General features: G+C 45.0%; 1 protein-coding gene across 2 annotated transcripts; it reads left to right on the forward strand.

Moving 5' to 3' along the window:
- The first annotated feature begins 93 nt into the window (after positions 1-93).
- ZBTB25 (zinc finger and BTB domain containing 25) lies at positions 94-11668 on the forward strand. Of its 2 annotated transcripts, none has more exons than XM_084632789.1 (3): positions 94-194; positions 5115-5294; positions 7821-11668. In XM_084632789.1, exons 2-3 carry the CDS (start codon positions 5122-5124, stop codon positions 8950-8952), a joined length of 1305 nt encoding a protein of 434 aa, XP_084488915.1. In that variant the 5' UTR covers positions 94-194; positions 5115-5121; the 3' UTR covers positions 8953-11668. The 2 variants fall into 2 exon arrangements, with proteins under 2 accessions (XP_084488915.1, XP_084488914.1); XM_084632788.1 differs by lacking the exon at positions 94-194 and adding an exon at positions 2013-2035.
- The last annotated feature ends 14391 nt before the right edge of the window (positions 11669-26059 follow it).

Consider the following 26059-nt stretch of genomic DNA (forward strand, 5'->3'; position numbering starts at 1 on the left):
GGGCGGGGGGGCGCGCTGCAGAGGGGCCCGTCCAGCCGCACGAGGACGCTGCAGCGGCAGCAGCCTCGGCTCCTGGGGGGCGGGGGGGATGCACCCTGCGCGGCCGAGCTGAGAGGCGCGCCAGGGCCCGGTGCATGCGCGAGCCGCGGCCGCCGACCCGGGCCGACAGCTGCGCAGGCTGGAGCCTCCCACCGGTAAGCCGCGAGCCCCGCCCGCGCCGCAGGGGCTGCCGCCCTGCGTCCCTGCAGCGCCTCCCCGGGGCCCGGCCTCGCTGCTCCGCAGCAATCCCGCTGCTGTGGCTGGCCCCGGCCCGGCTCCTCCTTGCCGCTCTCGGGCTGCATCGCCCGGACATGGGCGCTGCTCCGCCGCGTCCCCGGAGCAGCCTCCCGCCCGGTGCTCCTGGATAGGTCGGGGGGCAGCCCCTCCTGGCCTCCGCGGTGCAGCGGCGGCAGCATCCCGAGAGGCTGGCTGCCGCCTGCCGGGCGCGTCCCCCCGGGGCGGCTGGGCGCCGCCGGGGCTGCCCGCACTCCTGCCAGATGCCTCCGAGCTTAGCGCTGGGGCTTCGCAATGCAGTGGCTCGTGCGGGAGTCGGGAACGGGCGGGAGAAACGATATGACCCATGAACTGCGCTGCAGGCGGTGTGACCCAGGGCCCCGGCCGCTCGTGAGCCGCAGCAACGTAATACACCAGCGGGATCGCTGCTGCGGTCTGACATCGAACCGCGACTGGCTGCGTGCGTGTGAGGTTGTGCCTCCGGGTGCCGAGGTGTGCAGGCGCCTGAAAAACGAGGCAGGGAGGAACTAGATCTGGCAGTGCAGGGTTGTTGTTGTTTATTATTAATAATGTGTATTGGTGTAACGTGCAGAATCCCGAGGCATGGACCAGCGCCCTATTGTCCTGGCGCTCACTGTAGTGTAGACACATAACAGCGTCTCCGGTCGTGTCAAAGGGACCGTCAGACTCCGCAGGATAGTTAAAGTAGCAGGGCCAGGTCCTGTTTGTTCTCTCCTCCCCCAGCACTTTCCTATGGCTGGTTTCAGAGTAACAGCCGTGTTAGTCTGTATTGGCAAAAAGAAAAGGAGTGCTTGTGGCACCTTAGAGACTAACCAATTTATTTGAGCATGAGCTTTCGTGAGCTACAGCTCACTTCATCAGATGCATATCGTGGAAACTGCAGCAGACTTTATATATACACAGAGAATATGAACCAATACCTCCTCCCACCCCACTGTCCTGCTGGTAATAGCTTATCTAAAGTGATCATCAGGTTGGGCCCTTTCCAGCACAAATCCAGGTTTTCTCACCCTCCACCCCCCCACACAAATTCACTCTCCTGCTGGTGATAGCCCATCCAAAGTGACAACTCTTTACACAATGTGCATGATAATCAAGTTGGGCCATTTCCTGCACAAATCCAGGTTCTCTCACCCCCTCACCCCCCTCCCAAAAACCACACACACAAACTCACTATCCTGCTGGTAATAGCTCATCCAAAGTGACCATTCTCCCTACAATGTGCATGATAATCAAGGTGGGCCATTTCCAGCACAAATACAGGTTTTCTCACATCCCCCCCACCCCCATACACACACAAACTCACTCTCCTGCTGGTAATAGCTCATCCAAACTGACCACTCTCCAAGTTTAAATCCAAGTTAAACCAGAACATCTAGGGGGGAGGTGTAGGAAAAAACAAGAGGAAATAGGCTACCTTGCATAATGACTTAGCCACTCCCAGTCTCTATTTAAGCCTAAATTAATAGTATCCAATTTGCAAATGAATTCCAATTCAGCAGTTTCTCGCTGGAGTCTGGATTTGAAGTTTTTTTGTTTTAAGATAGCGACCTTCATGTCTGTGATTGCGTGACCAGAGAGATTGAAGTGTTCTCCGACTGGTTTATGAATGTTATAATTCTTGACATCTGATTTATGTCCATTTATTCTTTTACGTAGAGACTGTCCAGTTTGACCAATGTACATGGCAGAGGGGCATTGCTGGCACATGATGGCATATATCACATTGGTGGATGTGCAGGTGAACGAGCCTCTGATAGTGTGGCTGATGTTATTAGGCCCTGTGATGGTGTCCCCTGAATAGTGTCCCCTATGGCTGTGATCACAGTGAATTTGATAGTTACTCCTATCCTTGCTACCTCCAATGGGTTTACAAACAGATTTCCACAGGTCCCAAAATAGTGAGCGTTGTATCTACTGCACCTTATGGGACGGGATGTGGGGTGAGGACTTGTGGCCACCTTTATTTTGTCTGAAAATAAGACTCAGAGTGATGAGTTCTTTGTTACTTTGATTCTTATTTGATTTTGTAAGATTTTATTTCTCTGTTGTCCCTCCTATTCTGAAGGATGTGAAATCGCTTTACAAGTGATTAGCCTAATCCTACTCCTGTTGAAATCAGTGGGAGTTTCAGCACGGATATTGGTGGGAGCCATTGTGTGTCCTATGAACATGCACAGCATTGCTGAACAACAGATACTACCCGACATGGGACGGCATCCGCCCGTGCAGCACGCAGTGGTGATGGAGAGATGAGATAAAGTCGGTGGAGAGTAGACAGGACCCTAGTTTTGAAAGCCAATAAGAGGGTAGGGCATGAACCCTGCCACTGACTCCCACTATTACACATGAAAGATCACCAGACAGTAACATTCATGAAACACATTTCTCCTGTCTTGGAAGGGTGGAGTGCTGAGTTTATCCTATTAGAATTTATAAAAATGTATGTGGGGAGGGGGGTTGTTTTAATTTTCAGTGATCAAAACCAAACACATTTTACAGATACTCTCTCAAGAGAGGAAAGGGGTGTATTAAACATTTGTCGTCTTTTCTGAGCTTGTTAAACTAGGATCAAAATGTTGATCCCTCGGAAGTTGTGTGCTTCTCCTTCTCTCTCTCTCCACTTGTGTGCTTGAGTAAAATTTCTCATGTAGTGCACGTTGTGTGTATCAGGTAATACTCTGTGCTTGTGTAGCTCAAGAATGCTTTAGGAACATATAGTGCAATTTTTGTATGACTTATTTTTCAGGGGATACAAGACAGTCTGAATGACACTGTCATTGAGCGTGTCGTGAGACACGGAAAGTCAAAGGCTTTTGTGCTTCTAAATCAGTTAGGCACTTACTGATGTTTACAGTGGATTTGATTAAAGCATTATATGATGAACTTTTCTAACTTCGGTTGCTTATTTACCTTTTCATTGCATAGATTTTAAAGATATTTAATATTCTTAGATTTAATTGTAGACATTATGTATTCTGGGTGTCTGATCCAAGCTCTTAGTTTTGACTTTTCCATATTGGGTCGCTACTTCTGTTTCTGCTACTATTTCTGCTGCAGGCTGCTTCCCCGAGGCAATATCAAACAATTCCTCTGAGTATGGACCCAGGCCATGTTATGGCTGCTCTGGCAGCAAAGCTTCCGTGGGGACTGGCATGAGCATCAGAGTCACATCATGAGCCTGATCCGGCAGCTAATGGCTCTCCTCCCATACTATTTTAGGCCTGGTCTACACTAGGAAATTAGGTTGGTATAACTACCTCGCTCAGGGGTGTGAAAAATCCACACCCCAGAGTGAGGCAGTTAAACTGACTTAGCCCCCATTGTAGACAGCGCAAGGTTAGCAGGAGAATTCTCCCGTCAACCTAGTTACCCCCTCGGGGAGGTGGATTTCCTGTTCCAACAGGAGAACCCCTTCTGTGGGTGTAGACAGCATCTTCACTGAAGTGATACAGCTGCAGCCGTGCCGCTGCAGCATTTAAAATGTAGACAAGCCTTTAGATTCGGGGGGTTAGAAGGTCGCCATCCCCATTCATCAGGCTATTGTGAACCGCTGTGGGCTCAGTGCAGTGTGAGATTTAGAAACCAGCATCTGGTCAAATTCTTCCTAAAAGAGGCAGGATGACGGGAAGTTCCCAGAAGTGCAGTTCTCATCCCTGGCTTTCCAATAGTCTGTCTTGAGCCATGAGATCCTTCCCTCGGCATCGGTCCATTGAATCCCCAACGCTGCTGACTTACCCAGTATTTCTTGGTACGCATGGTCATTTCTGGTACTCTTACTGAAGTCAAATGTCTTGTTTGTCTCAAACGAGAGATTTACTGGAATCTGACTATGGTCCCATGACCATAGTGCTTAGCAAAGGATGACTTCTTCTCACTGGTCATAACTAATTCAGGGAGAGGAGAGTTAACTCTGTTCAGTTCGGAATGAAATGGAAGGGCTAAACACCGCGCAGCTGTACGTGAAAGGGAGAAGGGGGGTTTGCTTCTGTTTCCTGGGAGTTGATTGGCTAATCTTGGGATAGAAAGGCAAGAAACATTCGCCCATGGGATTGTGGGGTACTGTTTTTCAGACTCTCAGGGCACAGGTCTGGAGACCTGGCTCGGAGCTGTGTCCATGCTGAAAAATGATAAAGTTTGGACCCGACTCACAGTGGGACTCTCGTTTGGACCCTGCCCCACAGTCAGGTCCTAGGGCCTGAGTACTGAGGGTTTACTGGCCTGGAGTCGGACAGATTTGTGTGTGGACAGACAGGTGTTTGTGCTTAAACCTGAGTCTGAGCCCAGGCTTACACTGTAGTGTAGACATACTCTTAGTGGGAGTTTTGGTTCCACAGGTAATGAATGCAGCATTAGACCTTCAGTGAATAGAGGTCACTGACTTGGATAAATGGCTTTCTTATTCTAGAGTAGTTTCAGTTCTGGGGGAAAGGTGAGAAGTCAGGCCAGAGCAAAAGCAGAGTCCATTTGATGTTAAGGTTTGGTAACTTCCGACTGTTTAGATGAAGCAGGTTCTTTTTAACAAAAAAATCTGGAGTTTCTACCCAGCACAAAGGCAAATAGAGAATCATTTTTCAATTTCAATAGACTGTGTTTGGGGCATTCCTAATGATATCAGTGGGAGAAGTTACTAAATTGTGGTGTACATACCACCTGGCAGGTGTTAACATACTGCACTATCAGAGAGCCCTGTTAGCTTTTGTATGACCTCCACAGTATGCGCCTTTATCACTTCTTCAGTGAAATAAACTGGTCTTTGATACTACTACAATTATCTTCACTTCACCAAGAACTCAAATTTTGTCCTCTTTTGCCTTTAGAAACACCATGGATACAGCTAGCCACAGTTTAGTCCTCCTGCAGCAATTGAACATGCAGCGTGAGTTTGGTTTTCTGTGTGACTGCACCGTTGCAATAGGAGATGTTTACTTCAAGGCCCACAGAGCAGTGCTCGCTGCTTTTTCGAACTACTTTAAGATGATATTTATTCACCAGACAAGGTAAGAACGTACCTCTTTTTCTGCATTTAAGGCAACTTTTAAAATTTGTTCTTTAAAAGGAATTAAATTCTGAAGGAACATTAGTGAGGGATTAAATGACTCTGGATTGGTTACATAAAATAATTATGGAGTAGTAACCCTCTAAAACCAGTTCATTTCCAGCCTAGAATGTAGTGTCAGAAAGTCCTTTTGATCTTACTTGTTTAATCAGCATAAGCCAAAGTTCAGGTCCAACATCTGGCATTGCTGCACATTTGAAGAGGGATGAATGGAGAAACAAAAGTTGAAGAAGTATCACAGCTTTCTTAAGCGGCAAATGCCTAGAATTTTTCACTGAAGTTGTGTGTACATAGAAATAAATACAATACTTTGGCTTACCATTTGGACCAACACTGAAGTTTTAAAAATAAAATTGAGTTCAGAGTTTGTGTTTCCTGTTGACCTGTAAGGCTTGGGAACTAACTTTGTACAGTATTTGTCTACAGAATACACAGAGGATGTCTGGTAGCTGGACAAGCTTCCCCCCACGCTCTGTCACTAAATGACTCTGGCAAGACTGGTGTAGTTCAGCTTCCAAACTCATTCAGTTCATGGCCTTGCTGTTGCAACTACTAGCAAGGGTAACGGTGCCATATTGTGCTGCAGACACTTACAGATAACAGACTGTGCTGAGACCATCAATTCATCTCAAGTGTCGTAGAGCACTGAGTATCAGTCACCTGGTGACATTCAGATGCTGCACCCCAGTTGGGTAAAAAGTGGTTTTGAAGGTGTCAGATTTTGTAATTACATGGGATAACTCCTGAGTTCTAATCCTGCCTCTGACATGGAGTTGCTGTCTACAGATGAGGTGTCTGTCTGTGTGCTCACTTTCCTATCTGCGAATACTCCTTCAGCGATGTTGAAGGCTCTTTGATTAAAATTTGGAAAGTGCTTTGATGGCTGGGAGTGAGAGATTAGTGCTGAGTGTTTGTTATAATCAATACCATTCATTGACATTGGGACATAAAGCTGATAAAATATATGCCTATTGTAATGCAGAGTGGATAAAAATCAATGATTTTTAAACACAAAATATTTTTTTTATTTAAACTAAATGCAGGTTTATTTTAAAATAAACCTATTTAAAATTAGTTTTGAAATTATGACAACCTATTTTAATGCTTAACGTATTATAATCTATTAAAGCCAATTAAATGCAGCACAAAAATACTAAACAGTATATATTTGCTGCCATGTTTTAAAGTCAAACCACTGAATTGGTGGAAGTCACTCTCTAAGCATCTAGATCCAGAGTTTGCTGAAGGGCTAAACTAGCTTTTGACAGCAGAAGCCTCTTCTGCAGGTGCAGAGAGAATATTTTCTTCATTTCAGTTTATTCAACTTGGTCAGTTCAATGACTAGTTCATTCAAAGTTAAGAAAAACAGGAAAACAGTCTTCATTTACTAAACTATGAATACAAACTAGGTGTTTAAGGATGAGATCTACTTGTTCTGAAATTTGAAGGACATGGTGACCAGAAACAATCCGTTCAAGTCACTAACTACAGAAATCTCTTCCTTTCTTTAATAAATTAGCTAGTTTTTAATATAAAATGTTTTGCTAATTTTAATGCACTTTTTTCTTACATATCCAGTACATTTAAAGTAGTTTTATTTAATTAAATTTTTAAAATGCTCTTTATGTGCATTTTTAAATGAATTTGAATATCCATCCAAATAGAGCTTGACACAAATCACAAGTAATCATCTAGTAAATAAGAAATGGGTCATTCACCATTTTCTAACATCATAAATGTAATAAGAATCAGAATAAATGCAAGTTAATCTATCTAATTGCTTAAATAAATGTGTATAGATATAGTGTATCCTCCTGGTTATCAAAAAGAATAATGACACTTAGTATAAAGGCTATATTTAATTGCAAATCAACACGTTTTAATGGTTGCCAAGCAGCGAGAATCAACCTTTCTTTAGGAAAATAGCTAAAAAGTACAGATGCAAAACACATTTAAAATTGATGATTTACATCAAAGTTTCATCCTTGCTAATTTAAATCATGATTAAGATTGATGGTTTAAATCACTTTGATTTAAATCAGTCCACCCTGTTGAATTTATTTAATTATTGAATTTAATAATGAATTTATTATTTATTTAAATATATAGCAATAGTCTTAGGCCCAGATTTTCAGAATCGCACACAATAAGTGAATTCATAATTTGCAAACAATTACTGCAGTGGCATGCAAAGTTACACTGCATATACAAATGACTGAGTGGATGGCTAACTGGTCACGTTCGTGCACAATTGATGCAGTTATGCACGCAGTCACTATAATTGCACATGTAAATTATGCCCATGTCCTTTTCTTTGTGCATGTGTCATATTTATTCTGAATCTGGGAAAGGTAGCCAACGTGTGTTCTCTCAAAGTAAATGAAGGGCCACATGAATGCTTAAATAATGGCCAGGATTATAATTTGGAGAAACAGATATATTTAATCATGTGTTCTGTTTTAAACAGTGACTGCATAAAGATTCAGCCTACAGATATCCAACCAGACATATTCAGTTACTTGTTGCACATCATGTACACTGGAAAAGGTCCAAAGCAGACTGTCAACCCCAGCCGGCTGGAGGAGGGCATTCGATTTCTCCATGCAGACTACCTTTCCCATATTGCAATTAAAATGAACCAGATACTTTCCCCAGAGACGATGCAGTCTTCAAACTTATATGGAATTCAGATTTCAACCGCACACAAAGCAACAAAGGAAGGTCTTGGAGCAAAAGAAAATCTGACAAATGCCAGCAACAGGTCTGCTAACCCGGGCGATCACCCACAGTTACAGCTCTCACTTGCCATTGGACTAGATGATGGTACCCTCGAACAACAGATCACCCATCCTTCCACCCAAGCAACTGGGGTTGCCAAACCAGTGGAGGAGCTTCAGAAATCATCTGTGTCTATAAAGCAGGAGAAATGTGACCCCGAGCCAGTGATGTCCCAAAGTCATGTGTCGCCCGCTCCAGATGTTTCTAGAACTAATCTCAAAATGCATTTATGTCATTACTGTGGGGAGCGCTTTGATTCCCGTGGGAATTTGCGGGAACACTTGCATACTCATGTCTCCGGCTCACTTCCCTTTGGCGTCCCAGCCTCCATCCTGGAGAGCAATGACCTTGGTGAAGTGCAGCCTATTACTGAAAAGGGGGAAGCTATTGAAAGTCATCGGCTTGGTACCTTCCTAAGGAAAGAGAAGGAGCATCCGTCAGAACATCCAAACCATAGTAACACAGAGCCTTTACAGTATGGCCAGTGGTCGCTAGTCTCCAAAGACACTGAGCCTGTGGAGTTAAACTGCAACTTTTCTTTTTCAAGAAAGAGAAAAATCAGTTGCACAGTCTGTGGCCACAAATTTCTCCGAAAGAGCCAGTTGCTGGAACACATGTACGTCCACAAAGGGAAACAATACAAATATAACCGAGGCCAAAGGTTTGGTAACCCAGTAGCCCACAGGTTTCATCCTTATTGTGACAGTTGGTCTGACTGTCCAGTAAAAAGTGCCAGGCTCTCTCAAGATCACCTAGATTCATCATGTGCATCGGAGTCTGATCTTGCTCCAGAAAATGTTGATGCGATCCTCGTAGAATAGCTTTGTACATTGCCTCTGATGAGCTGAAACTATGAATGCTTCACTTTGTTTGTGTCCTTTCATTTTGCTGAATGTTCTGGGTACTCTTCTGAAGTTTTTGCTTCACCGAACAGCTCTGTCTTGAGCGAGATGGGGCTGTAACAACTATGTACACCCTTTTACTTGTATATTTAAACTTTAAAATCCAAGTTGATTAGAGAACAAGCTATTTGTCGGCAATGTCCAGATAACTTAGATCAATCTTTCATAAATTAATTGTGCATTACCCAAGATGAGATTATAGAAGTTAGTGAGTGTGGGGTTTAAGCATCTAGCACACTGAGCAGAACTTTAGGACTGTGTGTGTCTTTAGAATTATTCTGAAACCAAAGTGGGTTGAATGTATTCAGAGGATATTACTTTTCTTGGTTAGGTTTTTTTTTCTTTTTTTAGGTTAATATCAATTCCCTAGAAAGAGAGAATACCCCAAAGTACAGAGGACATGTGGGAAATGAACAAGCTACAGCACATAAAACCTCAGGCTGTTCCCTTTTCTGGTAATCCTGGAGGTTGATGTAGAGATAGTGACCCTGGTTCGGCAAAAGCATTTGCAGCCCCATTGACTTTGAATACATTCAGAGTCAATACATGAAGTGTGGCATCTACTTAAGTGCTTTGCTGCAGGAGAACTAATGTGCATCCTTCCCCATTCCAAGCCCAGCTGGCCTGCCCCTGCTTGATCACTCCCCTCCACAAATGTGGAACCAAATCCTACTGAAGCCTTTCAAAGGGTCCCATTAATGAATCTTCCTCTGTAAGATGGAATGAGATCCAGGCGAAGAGTCCCCTCCAAGAGGATCTAAGAGGCAGTGGTTCTCAACTGGGGATCGATGGACCCCTTGCCCTTTCAAGGGGGCCGTGGGGCCCCACAGCTGAAGCCCCGATCCCCAGTGCCCCCTGCTGTGCTGAAGCGGGGGGAGGCTCAGGGCTGAAGCCCTGATACCTGAAACCCCCCACGGGGCTGAATCCCTAAGCCCTGGTGCTCCCTGTGGAGCAGAAACCCTGAGCCCATGGTGGGCAGAGTTGGGGATGTGGAGGGCATTGCCCCCTCCCTCCCCCCAACTGCAGCACAAGATCAAGGCAGTCCCAGGGGCAGCTCTACACCTCCCCTGAGTCCCCCCTCATCTCCTCTCCCCACCCCCTGGCCAGGTTGGAGGCAAGAAGCCAGAGCTGGGCAGTGCAGGGCAGCTGGTGCCATGGAGCAGGCAGCCACAGCGTTCCTTCCTCTCCTGCTCGTACCCCAGGTTGAAGATGCTCATCGGCTCCCATCCCCCTTTGCTCCTGCAGAGGCAGCCGGTAAAGAGCAGCCCCGGGGGGGAGACCCGGCTCCATGGCTGGCGGACCCCTCCGGGAACAGGGACCGCAGGGGAGTCCTCCCAGCACACACCCCTAATACCCCTCTCCCTAGACCCTGAGCTACCCCCTGCCCACACACAGCTCTTAGTACCCCTCTTCCTGCACCCTGAGCTACCCCTTGCCCACACACAGCCCCTAGCCATCCTCCCCTGAGCATGCCACGTTCCCGCTCCTCTCCTTCCCTCCCGGAGCATGCCAATGCTGCCAAACAGCTGTTTGGCAGCGGCCAGGTGGGAAACGCTGGGAGGTAGGGGGAGGAGCAGGGACGCGGTGCACTCAGGGAGGGGTATAAGGGGAGCTTGGCTGCTGGTGGGGGCAGAGCACCCACTGAGAAAATTATGGGAAAAAACTACTGAGTCGGCACCTGTGCACACAGCCCCAGCTACCCCCTGCGCACAGCCCCTAGCTACCCGCTCCCTCCACCCTAAGCTGCTTTCAAACTTTTTTGAGCTAAGCCCCCCCCACCTTTGAGTTATAATTTAAATATATAAACTCCCCCCCTCCCTGGACCTCACCGTGTGGAGGTAGCTTGAGCCCTGCTGACCCCTGCCCCCCCAAATACAAGTCAAACTACACCTATTCCCAAGATCCCTCCCCCAAGACGCTCCCCACCTCTCCTGGGCCCTGGAGTTTTTATAGTATGTCGAGGGGGGCCTCAGAGAGAAAAAGGTTTAGAACCCCTGATCTAGGGGACACCATCTCTTTTAAAAAAAAAATCCTTTTCCCCACTACAAGTTATTTCTACATATGAACAGCTTTGGATAATATGCTCCTAACTACTAGGGTTATGTGAACATTAAAAACTCATAGATAAGGCACATTGTCTCTTTTTGGGCTCTTCTACAACCGTAATACTATTCAGATAGAATTTTTGTATGCCTTTGTTATCATTTCCTGCATATCTCAAAAAATGTATTCTTCCAAGTCAGTTACAAATGTGCATTCACATGCATTCTGACCTCAGGTTAATATTTTGCTCTTCTATAGTGTTATTTCATCTGAGCATCACAAACCACTTCCTGCAGTGCGGGGTGTAAGGAGCGCCCAAAGAAGTGTACCATTGCTGGGGGCGGGGAGAGGGGAATTCCGGCCAACAGCGAAGTGGAGTAATTCTGATATAAAGAACAATTTTTTAAAATGTACTGAATAGATGCTGTGAGCTGCTCCACTCTGCTGCTCATAAAATGTGTGAGGCACTTTTCCAAAAATGTGCGTTAAGACTAGCAATGAAAGCCTCCTATTCGTTGCCATGGGATTGCATCACGAGAGTGCACTGTGATGGGGAAAATCTTTGAGCAATGGTGAGGGAAAATACCTGCCAAAATGCCTGGTCCAAATCTCTTCTGAAGGCAGTAGACTTCATCTGGCTCCACTGAGATTGGATCAGGCCCAGAAAAAAATCTGAAATCAAAACATTTTTGAATTACTGAAGCATCATATGCTAATTATTTTTCGGACTCATCTTGATTTGATTTCTTTATATTATATTCAGTAGAGAAGCCAAGAGCTGCCTGGACAGAGATCTGACTTTTCTTAGACGTGGTCTCTGCACACCAGGGTTGAAGCACCTTCTTAAGGTGATACAGGGATGCTCACACTGCTGTTTCTCGTTGGTAGAGCCCCTTTCGCAAACACTGACACTTGGAGAAAAATGACTTTGAATTGGCAGCCAAGCCAATTTCTGCTTTGTTCCCCCCAGTGTAACATCAACCTAGGGAAAAAGGGGTGTTTAACATGTTCATTAATATGCACTAAAATCCTAATGTAGTCAAGGCAGATTGTAGCCCTAACACACATTAGCTGGTCAAGCTAAACCCTAGACTCCCGACTAAGATTTACCTCAACTAGTTAACGTGTTTTAAACAGTAGACCATGAAAACAAAACCAAGGATTGATGACAGTAGGCCATACAGACACAAAATGCTACAGGAAAGAACAAACTAGGGTATATATTCCTTATACATTGTGGTCTTTAGTTGTGCTAAGTGTAATTTTTTTAAACGTTGCCAGAAAGATACTTAAATGGGAATAATGAAACTGAGCAGAAGTCACATCTGCATGAGTTACCAGCTAGCTGTGATGTATTTATATAGTAGTAATGACTTTATCATATTGAATATGAAGAGGAATTTACTTTCTGAAATTAGTAAATAACTGTTTTGTGTTCATGTGTATCTTTTAAAACTAGTGAGCATAAAAACTTAAATGTTCTTCGAGTGCTTGCTCATGTCCACTCCATTGTACGTGTGCGTGTGCCTCTGTTTTAAGGCAGGTCGGTCTTCTCCCATCCCATGATGGCATGGTTGCTGAAGGGCCTGGAGCGCCTTTACCCGCATGTCTAGGAGCCGGTTCTCCCATGGGATCTGAACCTGGTGCTATCAAGGCGCATGGGTCCCCCCTTCGAGCCTTTGGCTTCCTGCTTCCTTCTGCTTCTCTCATGGAAGGTCTCTTTCCTATTTGCTATAACTTCGGCCTAGAGGTGTTCAGGGTGTTCACATCAGAACCGCCTTATACAATCTTCTATAAGGACAAGGTCCAGCTGCATCCGCACCTAGCCTTTCTGCCCAAGATTGACTCCCAGTTCCATACTGGTTGAGACACATATTTACCAGTCCTCTGCCCTAAGCTTCATGCATTGGATGAGGAATGCAGGCTGCATACCCTGGATGTCAGGCGGGCACTGGCCTTCTACACAGATAGAATGAAGCTGTTCCATAAGTCAAGGCAGTTGTTTGTTGCTGTCACAGACAGACTGAAGGGTTGCCCAGTATCTACCCAGACAATATCATCATGGATCAGTGCCTGCATCCACTACTGTTATGAGCTGGCGAAGGTGCCCCTGCTGGCGATCGTGACGGCTCATTCAACGAGGGCACAGGTGTGCTCAGCAGCCTTCCACACTCAGGTACTGATCCAAGAAATTTGTCAGGCTGCGACCTGGTGGTCCGTCCACACATTCGCTTCACATTATGCGCTGATCCAGCAAGCCCAAGATGACGCTGGTTTCAGCAGAGCTGTGCTCCAGTCTGCAAGACTGTGAACTCTGAGCCCACCTCCAAGGACACTGCTTGTGAGTCACCTAAAATGGAATCGACATGAGCAAGCACTCGAAGAAGAAAAATGGTTACCCACCGTTGCTCATGTCCATTCCATTACCTGCCCTCCTGCCCCTCTGTCGGAGTTGTAGGCAAGAAGGAACTAAGAGGGTGTAGGGCTGGTGGTGCCTGATATACTGTGGCATGAGCGGACCGCCACAGCCAGCCCTATGGGTACCAGTAACGCAAAAGTCTCCGATGACCGTGCACGTGGGCGCACGCCCTGCAATGGAATGGACATGAGCAACACATCTTGAAGAACAACAGTTACAAAAGATAGGAAACCGTTCCTTATTTTCTGAAGGACTTACCAGTGTGTTCTCCAGTTAACCTTCCTGGTGCAGTCATCTGTGGCTTGAACACAATTAACTTATTTGAAATGTTATATACTTTACAAAAGTGTGTCCCTTGAGTATTTCTATAGAAAGTCTTTTAGGTACCACTGTGAGTCATGCAGTGTGTGTTAAAATCAATGATTTAAAACATAATTTTAAAAATGGATTTTTAAAAATTGTAATTGGATTTTTCTTTAAATTCATATTTATTTTAAAAAATCTATTTACAATTTGAATTTATGACCACCTACATTAACGTGTAAACTTATAATTATTAAAATTGTTTAAATTAAATAAAAAATATTAAACATATTTGCTGTCAGATTGTAAAGAAAATCAAAGTCACTGAACTGGTGAAAGTCACTGGCCAAGCGTCTGGGGCCAGAGTTTGCTGAAGTGCTAAACCAGCTTTTGACAGCAGTAGCATCTTTTGCAAGTCCAGAGAGAATATTTTATTCATTTCAATTTATTCAACTAATAATAGTGCACTGGTTCCCAAACTTTTTACCTCGCGCCCCCCCCGCAGTACCCCTGTCCCCACCCCCAGGAGTGGGGCCATGGCTTTGGGAGGGGCACACAGACAAGTGTAAGGGGGCCAAGGGCAGGGGCGGGAGTGGAGCCTTGGCCAAGGGCCAAGGCTAGCAGCTGGGGTCCTGGGTGTGGAGCCGGCAGCTGGGGTCCCGGGTAGGGGCCAGCAGCTGTGGCCAGGAGCGGAGCCCCGGGTGTGGGGCCGGCAGCCATGACCAGCAGCCGGGACCCCGCTCGCAGGGCCAGCAGCTGGGTGGCACTCCCCCACCCTCCCTCTGTTGGGGTTGGCACAGGCCCCAGCTGTGCTCCCCCGGAAAGTTCCTTTGTGACCCCCCCACCCTCGCCCGAGGGCAGCATCCCACAGATTGGGGACCTGTGTAATAGTGACTGAACTGAATTAGCTGAATAAACTGAAATGAAGAAAATATTCTCTCTGTACCTGCAAAAGAGGCTACTGCTGTCAAAAGCTGGTTTTGCACTTCTGCAAACTCTGAAGGCAGTAAAGCACCAAATTTAGTGTAAAGTCTGTATTTCGTTGCTAATCAACATGTTATGGTTACCAAGCAATGAGAATCAATCTTTCTTTAGCAAAATAACTGAAAAGTACAAAACCATTGATTTTAAGTAAAGTTTTGTGCTTCCTGATATCCGTCATTACTAAAAGGGGTGATTTAAATCACCCCATCAAAATCAGTCCACCTTGGATGAATGCAGCTGAAAAAGCTAGAGAGACAGAAGTCTTGTCAAATCTAAACAGTGGTAACTGGAGCTACTCCTAAAAACATCTTAATTATAAAAATTTTGCAGAATAAATGCAAATCTTGGAAAAAGCTACATTTCCAAGTAATGACAGTAGTCATGACAGCCACTCCTGGCTATGTATCAATATACTTTTTATTATAAAATATTCAGAGGAATGTATGTTTGAATTTATGGGCAGACTATTCTTTAAAAAAGACCCTGTGTATCCTCTACAATTGGACTGAAAGCAATGCATTTATCGACAGAAATAAAATCACTTGACACAATAAGCACAGTGACTGGGTGCCATTAATTACTCCTAAATATCTGAAGTTATTTGATCAACACAAAACAGATCTATTCAGAGAGCTGAAAAAATGGTCTGTAATGTGAACTGAGGACACTGAAAACTTATCATAAAATAAGTGGGAAGTTTTAAAGAAAAATATCATAACCCTTTTCAGTGAAGCCTTCTTTGAAACATGTAACCTTTTCAGTTTTATGAGCACTAGTACCAGTGTGTTTTGATGCATTCAACTGTGTGCTGCTTATAAAACAGAGCAATTCTATCAAGAGTTCTACGTGATCTAGGGGATTGTGATACCAAACAGTTTCTGATGAGACTGGGAATTTTCACTTCTCATTACTCTCAAATCTGACCCAAGTCAATAGTCATTTTCTTCTGGCAGTTGATGATCTACGTCAACAGGTGTCCACCTTGCAATTGGCACCTAGATTGGCAGTGTAAGCAGAGAGCTAGAGGACGGAATTGGCATGAAGTGTGAACTGTACTCATCCCCAGATGTAGTCCCTGCAGAACCCTGCTCACGCTCTTGATGTGGCAAGGGTTGTACTGCTGTCTCCTGTACTGAACCAATTCTGTGGCTAAATAAGATGTCATTCTTCAGGGCTGGTGACCTAGCACTTTTCACCAGTCCTAAACATACCCTTAGGCCAGGTTCAGTATTGAGGTGGTATGCTGTACTGTCAAAAATCCATTCTGTGACTTGTGAAGGGTGAAGAGCCTCATACCGCCTTCTAAAGCCACTAAGGGATAAACCTAGCATTCTGGTCAGCACCATTCCCCTTCTTGAGATGATGGCTCCACTCTGAGACTTGAACTGAGTAGCACTATTGCTGAACAATAATCAATAAATGAATGCCTTGTTTGCATACTGTGTCCATAATGCCTGGTTTATAACAGGTACAGATAACTAGAGTGAAACCAAATTTTACTCTACTTCAGCAGATGTTTTTCAAATTAGTTTCCCAAACAATAACTGCACCAGGGACCTGTTCCATCTGAGTCAGCTAAGATAGTGAAAGTTCAAAGTAAGCCTCTTAACATCGCAATGTGCTGTGTAACAAAGCAACACCATTTTGTAACACTAGAGGATTGTGTCTGTTAGCTCTGAATATTCCACTTTTATTGGAGGGTTCACCAATCTGTCACTTCATGACTATTTGGAGGAAAGTAGCTGTGCTGAAGGATGTCTGTGCTATGAAATTTAAAAAAAAAAATTGGTTTTATTTGGAAGTCCACTTTCTATGTGGGTTTCACTGTTATCTTCCCTAAGCAGTGAAGAAGTGTGACTACATGCACAGATGAGTTCACTAATATCCAGCTGGCGAGGCTTTGTCCAGTTTGGCAGAGGAAAAGGGGGCCCTCCCCCACTGCCATAGCTAGTAAAGGGGAAATGGGGGAAGTTTACAAAGATTGAGCAGGGAAGAAGGGAAGCACAGGTCAGGGAGACTCTGCGCTTCCTGCTGCCCAGAAGAGAGAGAGAGAGAGAGAGTGTGTGTGTGTGTGTGGGGGGGTGTATTTATACCCAGTGCAGCCCTGAAAAGCCCCATGTGATCAGACTTGGGTGGGCAGCACCCGTCCACTCATGAAATCACCAAAAGGAGCAGGTTTCCTCAGGATCCACTATGGGCATTACTCTAGTTGTCCTTTTCTTTGGGAGCTGAGAAGGACCTTTTCTCTCACCACCAGATTGGCCAACCTGAGGGTTGTGGGGTTTTGTTTTGTTTTTTGGTTGGTTGTTTTCTTTTGCGTGGAGTTTGAATCATAGAGTATCAGGGTTGGAAGGGACCTCAGGAGGTCATCTAGTGGGGAAGGGGAAAGGAACAGATTGTTGGGTTTTGTTTAACCTTCTCCACAGCAGGCTGGGGTAGTGATTGAGGTTATAATTTTGCAATTTAGAAGGTTAAAACTAGTGGTGACTGGCCAGTGCAGGTACTTGTTATGGCAGGGATCCAGATATTGGATAAAAATGGTTGGAAAAAGATTTGAAAGCCAGCATTCCTTAAGGGAGCTGAGGAGGGGGTGTTTGCCATCCACTACCAGTTTTAAGTACTAAATTGCAACATTATAAGTTATAACCTAACCCCCCATCCCAGTCCATTGGATCCCAGAGCTGTGGAGGGGAAGGCAAAAAACCCCCAAAAAATCCAAACCCCACCTGGCCTTGGCCAACGTGGTGGTGAGGGAAAATATTCCTTTTATAACCCTTCATCCAACGGAGGGTCATAGGGGCCCAGCAAGGGACTAGCTTGGACAAGGTTGGGGATAATGTGGCAATGATTAAGGAATGAAGATGAGGTGCACTGTACAACTTATTGCTGGGTACTTTCAGATATTTTAGGTGACTAAGGTTGTGGCCTAATTAAAGCAAATTAATTGCCTCCCAGCTTCTGGAGTGGCTGGACAAGTGCTGAGTTCCTTCTTAGGTACTGAGCTTGTAGCCATCCCCATGGCCTCCCTCTAAGCCCCACATTTTGTCCCATCTTAAAATTAATGCCACCTTGAAGCTGGGGGAATAACATGGACAAGGCTAAATATACTGCTTTGGCAACTTTGCCTGTGTTAGGACTTGGTTGGCCAGAAGGTGGTACTGATGCACAACTTGACAAGTTTCTCCCTTGCCTGAGCTACATTAACTGTTCATGCTCGGCTTAGCTGGGATCTGTGACTTGGGTTTCACGCTTATCATCCCTCAGCTGTGAAGCGAGCTGAGCTCAGCCTTCATCCTGCTTTTCCAGCTTGTAACAGATTTCACATGCATTGTCTTATCACCTGGCTACGTCAAGGCTATAAACACAGCTTCCTAAGATTTCTTCTAGATTGGCGAGTGATGTTTTCAGCAAAACTGGGTCTTTCCACTTCAGAGATGCAGCACACATACCGAAAGATGTTAAATAAAATTTGCATCAAACACGCTCTTTCAGAAGGGACAATATTAGTTTTGCGATGGTGCAGTGAACTGAAATTACAGACCCATAAAATTGCACTAGTAAACCACTTTAAAAAACCATCTTGAAATGTACAGAGATGCTGTGATGTGGAGGCTGACTGCAATTAGCTAACATCACTGTGGATACAGACTTGCAAAACCTACCTCACTGTGCGTTCAGACCTGTGGCTCTACAATTACAAAAAAAGTCTTACGGTGATCAACCTCCAGTTACAGCCTTTTAACCCTCTGCTAGTCCCCTGTCCTGAATCGTCAGACAGCAATAAACCTTGCCAGTCAGAAATTAAACTCCTATTTCCTTTTATAGGAAACCTGAAAGCGATAATGTCAATCACACAACTCCAATTGGATTTTTCAATCAAAAGACCACTATTCCTGCTCTTAAGCTGTTACTGACTGGTGTTCCTGTCAAAGGCAGGTACCAGGACAAACAATAAAAGAGCAATTAAAAACTTGGAGACAAATGTAATGAAGCTAGACTATGGGCTGACTGTTTATGAATAACAAGCCAGAGCTTAAAGCACCAAAATGTAATTACATCATTTATAAGGCTCTGAGGTGTTTCCATTGATCAGCTAAATAGCCAAGGGCCCAGCTTCAAAGACACAAAACACCACTCCTAATTGTGAAATTGCTGTTTCCGATGCACATTGTAACCAGACAAATGGCTCCTTGATGTAAAGTGGATGAGTGAAGGGCCTAGTTTTTCATTTTATGCCAAACACGTGAAAGAGACTTTGGAAACTGAAGAGAGCCAGGCATCATGCCTGCCCCATGGAATGGGGGGGTTATGCAACTTTATGGGCAAATCTTTCTCTAGACACCTGTTGATCAATTACTTGAACAACAGTTGTAAGGACTTTGAACAACAGTTCTTGTGTTAGGGCCAGGTTGCGGTCCATGCAGGGGAGGGAGGGGGTGTAAGGCCTGCCCCCAAACACCCCTACACTTGACACCTGCATTGTGTGTGAAGCCCCTGTCCCACTCCCCAATCACAGACACTATGGTAGCCACTGGCCAGTGCAGTTATATCAACATGCTCGGCGAAGCAAGCTGTGCCAGGCATAGAGCTGGGGCAGATTGTGCCCTCTTCGCCCCCCCCGCCCCAGCAAAGGAGGAACAGCAAACCAGATTGTAAAAGCTTTTACGAGGGAACACCCGTCCAACCCTATATTTATTAACAGGTTTTTTTCCAGCAAGGATGAGATTATTAATTTTCCTTGTGTGCCTGTGATAAAGGCCCCCCTTGCTCTCACTGGCAAGTTGAGCCTAAATTCAGCAGCACACCTTGGCATGCCCTCCTCTCTGCCCTGCTCCACCAGCCCTGATTCTGGCAGCCTGTTATGGCAGGCACCCTGACTCATTGGTAGTTCTGCAGCAGCGTCAGGTCGAGTCAAGACGAGAGACTTGCATTGCTGTCAAGGTTCCTCCCCCACTCTGAACTCTAGGGTACAGATGTGGGGACCTGCATGAAAAACCTCCTAAGCTTATCTTTACCAGCTTAGGTCAAAACTTCCCCAAGGTACAAAATATTACCCCCGTTATCCTTGGACTGGCCGCTACCACCACCAAACTAATACTGGTTACTGGGGAAGAGCTGTTTGGACACGTCCTTCCCCCCAAAATACTTCCCAAAACCTTGCACCCCACTTCCTGGACAAGGTTTGGTAAAAAGCCTCACCAATTTGCCTAGGTGACTACAGACCCAGACCCTTGGATCTTAAGAACAATGAACAATTCTCCCAACACTTGCACCCCCCCCTTTCCTGGGAAATGTTGGATAAAAAGCCTCACCAATTTGCATAGGTGACCACAGACCCAAACCCTTGGAGCTGAGAACAATGAAAAAGCATTCAGTTTTTTACAAGAAGACTTTTAATAAAAAATAGAAGTAAATAGAAATAAAGAAATCCCCCCTGTAAAAAAATCAGGATGGTAGATATCTTACAGGGTAATTAGATTCCAAAACATAGAGAACCCCTCTAGGCAAAACCTTAAGTTACAAAAAAGATACACAGACAGAAATAGTTATTCTATTCAGCACAATTCTTTTCTCAGCCATTTAAAGAAATCATAATCTAACACATACCTAGCTAGATTACTTACTAAAAGTTCTAAGACTCCATTCCTGTTCTGTCCCTGGCAAGCGCAGCATACAGACAGACACAGACCCTTTGTTTCTCTCCCTCCTCCCAGCTTTTGAAAGTATCTTGTCTCCTCATTGGTCATTTTGGTCAGGTGCCAGCGAGGTTACCTTTAGCTTCTTAACCCTTTACAGGTGAGAGGAGCTTTCCCCTGGCCAGGAGGGATTTCAAAGGGGTTTACCCTTCCCTTTATATTTATGACAATTGCATTCAGCGTGCCCTGAATAGTACAATCAATTCAGCATTTCTTGGGCTATTGATTTGAATAGTAAATTCAATGACATTTTAATTTCAGAATGTTTCTCCATCATTTCTCCTGCCTCCAACCTCTTCAGATTTCAATGCAGGATGTCGATGATGCACAGCTGCTTTAGAGAAGCTGTCAAGGGACAAGTGGCGCTGAAGGCACTCAGAAAAAAGCAGGGGGCTGAGTTTTTGTAGCAACAGGGAGATGATATATCATTCCCTCTCCCTTGTGGGCAGGAATGGAGATGATCTGTAATGGTGTGTGTGTGTGTGTGGGGGGGGTGTTTGAACATTTCACTCCCCTCCTCCCCCCACTCCTGCCACTCAGCAATATCTCCCCCTACAGATCTATCATTGCTGAGCACAGTGACGGACACACACTTCATCGAGAGCTTTCTGTACACCTATCAGCAGTGAGCATTCAAATTTTGACATTTAAATTGTCAGATTTCAAGGTTAACATTCTGAGACCCACTGTTGCCCTTAGCTAATATGCACAAAACTTCCAATGTGTGTCCACTGAGAATTCGGCACCAGGGCTAGCTCCAGAGAGGGATTTAGGCACCTAACCCAAAATTTAGATTCTTAAAGGTATGCTCAGCTGCAGCCCAAACCTGTAGGTGCCTAAACTCCCTAGGCACCCAAGTTTCCAGCCATAAAGTCCCCTAGGTATCTCCATTTCTGCTGGTGTGCACTTACAAAACTGCTCACATCGGATGGTGCTGAGAAGCCAGGCCCCTCACTCACACATAAGCTCCAGCAGAAACCTCAACCCCTCTGCCTTGCTCAACTGCAGGGCCCAGTCCAGTAGGTATTCGCAGCATATGCCTAGAGGCCTATAGCACTCCCTTAGGATGGGGGAGAACCAGGTTCAAAGTCTTTCTCTGCCTGGCGTGGAGCAGAGACCTGAAGAGAGGTATCACCCCGTCCCAGGGAAGTGCTCTAATCACTGTGCTGTAGGGTATTTTGGGGTGGGTTTCTCTCACTCTCTGCTGTTGAAGGGGTCAGGTCCCAGTCCCTGCTCCCCTTACTATTTAATATTTCATACAAAGTGGAACATACAAATTTGAAACCGGGTCTCCCACATTTCAAGTGAACACTCTAATCACCGGGCTCTTGTGTAGGAAGGGGATGCCAGCTGTATCACCTCTTCCTCCATTCTAAGCCAGAAAGGAAGGACCTGGCTTCGGTGTCCAACTCCAGGAGAGGGTTCATAGCTGTGAAGCAGAAATACATGCCTCCTCCCCAGCCCAGAATTAGGCACCTTTGAGAGTGGGCATAGCTGTGAACCCGCTCCTGGAGTTGGGCACCTAGGCCAGGTCCTGCTCAGCGTGCTAGCTTCTGTGAATCCCCTCCTTAGGCACCTAACTCTCCCCACATCTCAGGGAGCCCAAAGGCCTATCTTGTGGCTGAGGATTCCAGTAGGTGACAGGGGGCCTGAAGTTAGCCCTTTAATGCCTCCTTTGTGGATCTAACCCTTGGTTTAGGCTGCCTGCAAACTAAGGCTGACAGTATTGCATCTGTTTGTGTTGAGGGTTGTCTCTGCAACCGTATGGTCTAGAAATGGGCGGGGGGGGGGGGGGGTGGGGGGAGGAAGGGAGAGGAAAAGAGGAGAAGCAGGGGGGAAGTTGAATTAAAGCTTATATTCTTCAATGGGAATGGATTCCTGAGCTAATTGCACAAGCCAGAATTGTGGAAAACATGCCTGCTATAAAATGTTATCTGCTCCCTCTGAAATGGCTGTCAGGCTTCCTGACAATACCAAGTGTGACTGAGCTGTCACTAATACGGGTCAACAAGGTGTCACGTTTTAAAGCCCTGTCCACACCAGAATCTGGTGTAATAGCACCAATGACACAAAAAGCCTTAGGATACACTGGTCATGGACTGGCTTGCTGGTTTTTTCCATGCTTTTCGAGCCTAGATCAAATTCTCCCCCCTCCCCTGATTTGTACAAGTTGTGCTGTACACACCGCAGAGCTTATTTTCTCACAGATTTGCCAGGAGCGATGGCTTCTTCACCAGCAGCATCGCCATGCTGTTAACGTCTTCAGCAGCACCTCTAGAGGCCTCCTAAGAACACGGTGCTAGTCAGCTCATATAGGCGTCTGTACACTCGTGCCTGGCCAGGGCAACGAGATATGGCTGCAGCTAGAGGCCAGGATTCAGAACGGGACTGTGATGCTCAGAACCGCCCACCTTTGCTTTCACGAGCTGCATCAAACTGTCAGTGCCTTAGACACACTGCTTCCCGAGCCTACAGCTCTGCCCCACATGACGCCTTTCTTGGAGTGGCAGGGGCAGGGCAGCAGAATGGGGCTGCCTTCTCTGCCCCAGGAGTGACAGCAGGCCCTCCCCCACCTCCACTTCTCTTTCCCTCACCCCATGAGACAAGGGGAGTAGCACTTACCTCAGTAACCAAGCAGAGGCTGCTTAGGTGAGTGGGCCAGGCCTATCGCACTTTGCTCCTGCCACACAGTTCTTTGCTGGGATGGTGTCCACAGGTCCCCCAGAGCAGGAGGTTTTAGAGTTGCCTGGGGCAGCTCACACCTATCAGTGCTATTGCCTCAGGCTCTCTGCAGACCTCATTGCATCAGTTACTTGCTTTTATTAAAATGAAAGCTGAGATTCTGATATAATCACGTGACTCCTAGGGCTGGGGCCCTTCGCACAGGCAAACGTTTCCTATGTCTCAATCCAGGCCGCTCATGAAGCAGCACTGCTATTGTAACCAGAGAGCAGCTATTAATTTATAATTATGAATTGTCCCCAATCATCTCCCCCTAAAACTCAAAATTACTGTTATGAAAAGCCAAGAGAATCCAGCGAAAAACTAAACAAAAACAAATAAGAATCACAGTGTGAAGATGAATACAGATGATTTCAAGATGCAGTACACCCCAGCTTCCTTGACAGACACGGGTGGTCAGAAGTAATTACAATAACCTAAGGATTACATTAGCAGAGAATTGTTTCAATGAAAATATGCATTCCTTCTGTCATGGCCGGGTTTGAAACAAACAAGGGAAAACTAGAATTCCCAAATACCTGGCTAGTGTAAAACTGATGTAGCTCCTTGCTCTACTGAGAAATCTGTCCACATCTTTTCTCTAAGAAAGATTTCAGACTCATCACCTAGTTCCATGTCATTTTGCCACCTACCTTCCTGTGTCTTTTAAATCTGTCCCACCCGATAAAGCCACACAACCCTCTGAATCAGAACTAGCGAGCACAAAAGTGTAATGACAAAGTGCAATCTGGAAGTTCGTGTTAAAGAGTTATGCTATGTTACTACACTAAGTTTTATAAAAATTTATGATCATTTTGAGGAAACCATAATGGCTGGAGAATGAGTTTTTGGATCCATCAATGAGGTCCATTTTCCATTTAGCTTAAATACCACATATATTTTTTTTTCCTCCTGGATTAGGACTGTTTGATTCATTTACTTGTGTACATTTGTGAAACAGCTCTTGCACTTTCATAAAAATGATCAACAATGTCCAGCTAGCTCTGTGGATTTCAGTGGGGCTACATGGATTTGTAACAGCTGGGGACCTGGCCCCACACAGTTCATTCATTTTAGTGTCCTACTGTACTTGTTGAACCATTTACCAGAAGTTTTCACAAGGATCATTTAAACTAACATGGTTGCTTTCTGCTCACTATTACCACAATACAGTTGTGCCTAGACGGTGAATTGTTCTAAAAGCTCTTTAAGTTTGTATTAATGTATTTTAATACTCTTCCTTCTTTGTTGCTTATATTAAAAAAGCTGTAAGAAAATAAAATATTGAACATGACATTGCGAAGTACCAGTGGGCAACTTGTTGGACAAGAAAGATGAGTTGTCCCTGCCAAGGGTCATGCTGGAAATGTTGGGGGAGAGAAGTAGGAAGGAGTGACTAGAGGGAAGGAAAAAAAAAAGCATTCATTCAGACAAACGCCGGACAGAAACCACTTCCACAATTCAAAGAGGCAGCAGACCAACAGACTCCTGAATCAGAAGCAAGATGGCTGGAGAAGAAAGTAACATACGTGCTCAAAGTCAGACAGTAAGCATTAGAGGTTAACTAGCATATGGTTTCTTTTAACCACCAGTTAAAAAACACAGTCTTTTTAAAAACTTCCACAATACCTTGTATCTGCAGCTCTTGCATAGCCAGGCAATCATATGCTTATAGGTTTCATAGCCCAGTTACACCCACACAACTATAAAACAAACTTACCACTCTTTATTCAAGAGGCTAGCATTCGTTGTTAGTAATAAACTAATAACCCTTCTGTCTGGTCTTAACAGAGGGAGGCTGTGAGGCTTAATTAATTCATGTTTATAAAGTTCTATGTTCTTTGTGATGTCCTGTGATAAAAGTGCAATGAATGAAAGTGCAGAAAAATTACAAGTATTTACTATTACATACTGTAAAATACTTATGTGAAAGATGCTAAATAAAGGAAGAAGGGTGCTAGGGGTTGTTTGATCTGTAACACAAATTAATCTCATTTGCTACTGTTGTTAGGACTAAAAAAAGTCTGAAAAATATAAGAACAGTGAGCCAAACGCAGGTCTGTGTAATGGGTGCAATTCTACTGACTTCACTGGAGTTGCACCTTCTTACACCAGGACTGAACTTGACCTAGTATGTCTGAAAGCCACACAGCCTAGTGAAATTATTAGTCAAAATGAAGCCACACTAATTATATCTAACACATTAAAAATGGGTCACACTTGCTTTGACGCACAGTAATCAAAGTTAAGCCTTTGCGAAAAGGACACATTTGCTTAGATAGTCTCAAAAGTTCTAGCAATGTCTAGAAAACCTGTTTCTACTCACTGTATGGATGGATGCCTGAGTAGCTAGAAGTATTCAAATCTGGACAGGTGATCTTTATTGTAGATTAATCTTTCAATGTAAAATCACTATTTCCTGCATAGCCACCCAGTCAATCACAATGCAAGAAAACGACAGGTGTATTCATTTGTAAGGATGTGCTTGTGAGTTATGTATCCAGTTATAATGGAAGGAAAAGCTAGCTACTGTGCAAAAGGATGGCCAACACAAACCTCAACATATATCAGTAGTGAACACCTGTAGGCCCAAGGTTGGAGCACAAATGTATTTTTGTCAATCACAAGTTTCATATCATTTTCTTTTAAATATCTACACTGGCCAGTTCCTCAGCTGGTCTACATCAACATGAAAGCCACCTGAAATTGATCTCAACGGAGCTATGCTGACTCCCACCAGCTATCCCACTACGGAGTCAACTTTTATCCATTTCACAGAGCACCTGACATTCTCTTCCACAGCCTACAGACCTTCCAGAATTACACTGAGCTGCAGCTTTCTCTCCCTCCAGCAGTGATC

The sequence above is a fragment of the Lepidochelys olivacea genome (genome assembly GCF_965140295.1).
Source record: "Lepidochelys olivacea isolate rLepOli2 genome assembly, chromosome: 6".
Lineage (NCBI taxonomy): Eukaryota > Metazoa > Chordata > Testudines > Cheloniidae > Lepidochelys > Lepidochelys olivacea.